Source organism: Camelina sativa, chromosome 15 (genome assembly GCF_000633955.1).
Source record: "Camelina sativa cultivar DH55 chromosome 15, Cs, whole genome shotgun sequence".
Lineage (NCBI taxonomy): Eukaryota > Viridiplantae > Streptophyta > Magnoliopsida > Brassicales > Brassicaceae > Camelina > Camelina sativa.
The window spans coordinates 18,492,431-18,493,340 of record NC_025699.1 but is presented as its reverse complement, the minus strand read 5'-3'; the positions used below and the strand labels follow the sequence as shown (position 1 = coordinate 18,493,340).

At 36.4% G+C, this 910-nt stretch overlaps 1 protein-coding gene across 1 annotated transcript in view; it reads right to left on the bottom strand.

The window, feature by feature from the left end:
- Positions 1-814, bottom strand: part of LOC104748590 — a 3,763-nt gene extending 2,949 nt beyond the window's left edge. The window contains exons 1-2 of the mRNA XM_019236758.1: positions 810-814; positions 94-329 (exon numbers count right to left, since the gene is read on the bottom strand). Of these exons, the coding sequence (XP_019092303.1) occupies positions 94-329; positions 810-814 (241 nt within the window). The remainder of the gene's footprint in view (positions 1-93; positions 330-809) is intronic.

Genomic DNA, 910 nt, shown 5'->3' with positions numbered 1-910 from the left:
CTTCGTCATTCCCTATTAGCGAATAAGAAACTGGTTTCTCAACATACACGTCCAGCTCTCTCATCCAACGCCCTGCTGATTGCATCTTGTTACTTATTGCTTCACCCTCAAGAGAATGCTTATCTGCTAAATCTTCAAATGGTAGCTTGTACCACATACTCCCAAGCTCGATATTCTTGTCAAGCAACTTCAGGGCTATCACAGTTTTGAAGATATCATCAGGATGCATTTCAAACACATCAACCACTCCATCAATGTAATCACAAACACCATTTGCTTCTTTGAATTGCCCAGAATGATGGCAATTCACTTTCACAAGTTCCTCGTTACTGCAAAACACATAAAATAACATTTATCAGTTGAACAAGTTATATTAAACAATGGCTAAAAATAAAAAAATAAAAATACTATCAAAATACAAATAACCGACAACAATATTCTACATGAACCCGACAAGGACAAAGTCATCTTTGTTTTCTATCTAACACCTTGAAATCGACCCCACAACTTGTTACAAAGGAAAACATTAATCTTTAACAACTCGAAAAAACAACAGTAACCAAGAGAAAAAAACAGTAACCAATAATCTCGAAAAACCACGATTTGTCCTATGTGAAAAGCGGAAGTCAATTATTCACACTATATATCCCCAACAAAAACCCAGCATAAATCCCCAAGAAAAACCCAGAAAAAATCCCCAAAAAAGTACCAAACTGCAGAAACTCTCATCTCGCGATTTTAGATTCGAAACCCTAATCTCGCGATTTCGGATCAGACACCAGATTAAACTCGAAATCAAGATATCATACCTCATTGTAACGAGATTCGACTTTGATTCACAACCAATTCGAGTGGTTCCTTCTTCTACTCCGAACGAAGAACCCTAGGTAAAGAGTGAATTTTTTTTTTT